The following is a 2176-nucleotide window of genomic DNA, read 5'->3' as shown; positions in this document are numbered from 1 at the left end:
CCCAGGCTCCTCCAGGATGCCCTTGCCTCAGGGGTCCACTCTTTCTTGGTGCCCCTGCCCGGCTGCCCCCACCCCGAGCACCGTTTCCCTTCCCTGCTTCTCTGCAGTCCCCGGCTGACCCTGAACTGGGGCCGCGGCTCCTCCATAGCTTCCCCGGGCGAGTCTAGCGTCCCCCACTTGTAGGCCAGCTCCGCGCCCCTCCGTTTCCACTCTTCCAAGAACAGTGTGGACCAGATCACGTTGAAGAGAGCAAAGACCACGCAGGACACATCTCGGCTCGTCTGTGGGTGCCAGAGCAGAGGCGGGCTGTCAGGCCAGCGGCCGAGGAGGGCCTCTGGGCCTCCCGCCTGCCCAGCCCCACCTGCTACCTGGTCAGCCTCTGTGAATGTGTATAGCACGGAACCAAAGACAGCCGGGTACACCATCGCTGACGTGTAGAAGCCCAGCCAGGCAAAATACATGGCGATCTTCACGCCGAAGTAGTCACAGATGTCATCTGCCAGGGAGACAGGGCTCCGGTCACCCCTGCCTGCCTTCTGGGACCCAGCCTACCACCGCCCAGCCCCTAGCCTGGGCCACACCTAGAGGCTGGTTTTCACACACGGCCTGCACCCAGGACTTCATGAGACGGTTCAGGATGCGCTGCTCATGCACTGGGAACACCTGCTGGATGATCCCACGGGCCGCCAGCTCGGGGACTGCGGGAGGACGGGACAAGACGCTGTCTCGCCTGCTCCCGCTCCTGGAACTCAAGCCAGAGCTCTGTGCCCTAGAGGCTCTTCCGGGGGAGGAGGGCTACATGGACGAACATCCCCTTCTCCTGGAGAGTTCGGGCGATACAGGGGTGGTCGGGAAAGGCGGCAGGCACCTGGAGAGCCGGGTGCCATGGGAAACCATGTTTTAGAATAAAGGATCTGGCCTGTTTGTGACCCTGCCTGCCTTAGGAGAGGCACAAAGCTTTCATATGAAGGTGAGCTTGGGTTGACTAGTTTCAGAGGGTGGAACCCAAAGCTAGGGGCTCGCAAGAGTATTTAGGGTGCTGTCCGTGGTCCTGACCCATCTTTTCCTGACTTGGAAAACAACCCAGGCCGGGGCCCACCTCCTAAGGGATAAACCCAACCCCTTTGCAGAGACCACACCCCTTAAACCCGCAGATTGACCACGCCCACCCACGGAGCCCACACCCTCAAAGCTCATTGGTTGACCCTTTCTTTACTAGCCCCTATCTGGTTGGAACTAGGCCCTGCCCTCCTGACCTGCCCCACCCATCTCGCTGCCTGTGATCTGAGGGTCGGCCCCGCCTCGCTCACTGATTGGCTGGTCCTCCAGGAAGCGCACGTTGTGCAAGGCCTCCCCCTGCTTGGCGCGCAGGTTCTGCAGCCAGAAGCGGATGATGCTCTGGCGTTCCTGTTTGGGACAGGATGTGAGCTCTTAAGAGTGGCCCCGAGTCTGGGGCGCCCTGGGGGCAGGAGCCGGCCCCACCTGGGAGGTGAAGAAGCGCAGCTCGCTCTCCACGTTCTCGTAGATGAAGTCCTCTTCGCAGGAGAAGCCGCGGGTACCCCCGCCGAACTCGGCCTTCACGGCCTTGCGAAGGCCCAGCTCGTCGGCGCCACGGAGCAGGCTGCGGGGAGGGCAGGGGGCTCACAGAGGGTCGGGGGGGAGGAGCAGAGCGGCACCGGGGGCGGGGCAGGGCAGGCACTCGCCTCTCGTACGTGGCGGTGACGAAGAAGGCATAGGCGCGTGTGCGGCGGTGGTGGCGGACTTGCACAATGAGCTCGGGGATGCCCACACGGATGTGGTTCAGCAGCCAGAGCAGCGTGTGGTCGTCGGTCGTGTCTGCCAAGGGGCACAGGAACCGATGGCTCTCGTTCGCCACGGGAGGCCCCGGGGCTTCCTACCTACTCTTGCTCCGGGAGGCTGAGTCAGTAGGGCCTCGGGTACCTGGGAAGGTCATGAGCACGTCGCAGTTCTCCGTGGGCACCGTCTTCATCCATGCTTTGTGGGACACGAGGTAGCGTCCCGCCTGAAGCAGCCGCTTCCCGAAGAGCTTATCTGCGGGGGGCAGTGTGGCAGGCCGGGTCCGGCACTGGGGCAGCCAACGGCCGGACGCCGCCTGGGTCTCAGCCCCTCCCCCCGGCTCCCCAGCACTCTGCCTAACACCCGAGGCCCGCCGCGC

At 64.0% G+C, this 2176-nt stretch overlaps 1 protein-coding gene across 1 annotated transcript in view; it reads right to left on the bottom strand.

Moving 5' to 3' along the window:
• Positions 1-2176, bottom strand: part of Ano8 (anoctamin 8) — a 9607-nt gene that overhangs the window by 6490 nt on the left and 941 nt on the right. The window contains exons 3-9 of the mRNA XM_033759370.1: positions 1942-2175; positions 1704-1836; positions 1483-1621; positions 1311-1407; positions 582-698; positions 369-496; positions 9-281 (exon numbers count right to left, since the gene is read on the bottom strand). Of these exons, the coding sequence (XP_033615261.1) occupies positions 9-281; positions 369-496; positions 582-698; positions 1311-1407; positions 1483-1621; positions 1704-1836; positions 1942-2175 (1121 nt within the window). The remainder of the gene's footprint in view (positions 1-8; positions 282-368; positions 497-581; positions 699-1310; positions 1408-1482; positions 1622-1703; positions 1837-1941; position 2176) is intronic.

This window comes from Fukomys damarensis, unplaced genomic scaffold (genome assembly GCF_012274545.1).
Source record: "Fukomys damarensis isolate Sample0158 unplaced genomic scaffold, DMR_v1.0_HiC HiC_scaffold_37, whole genome shotgun sequence".
In the NCBI taxonomy this organism is placed as follows: Eukaryota; Metazoa; Chordata; class Mammalia; order Rodentia; family Bathyergidae; genus Fukomys; species Fukomys damarensis.
The sequence above is the reverse complement of the archived record's forward strand: the minus strand, read 5'-3'. Positions and strand labels throughout refer to the sequence as shown.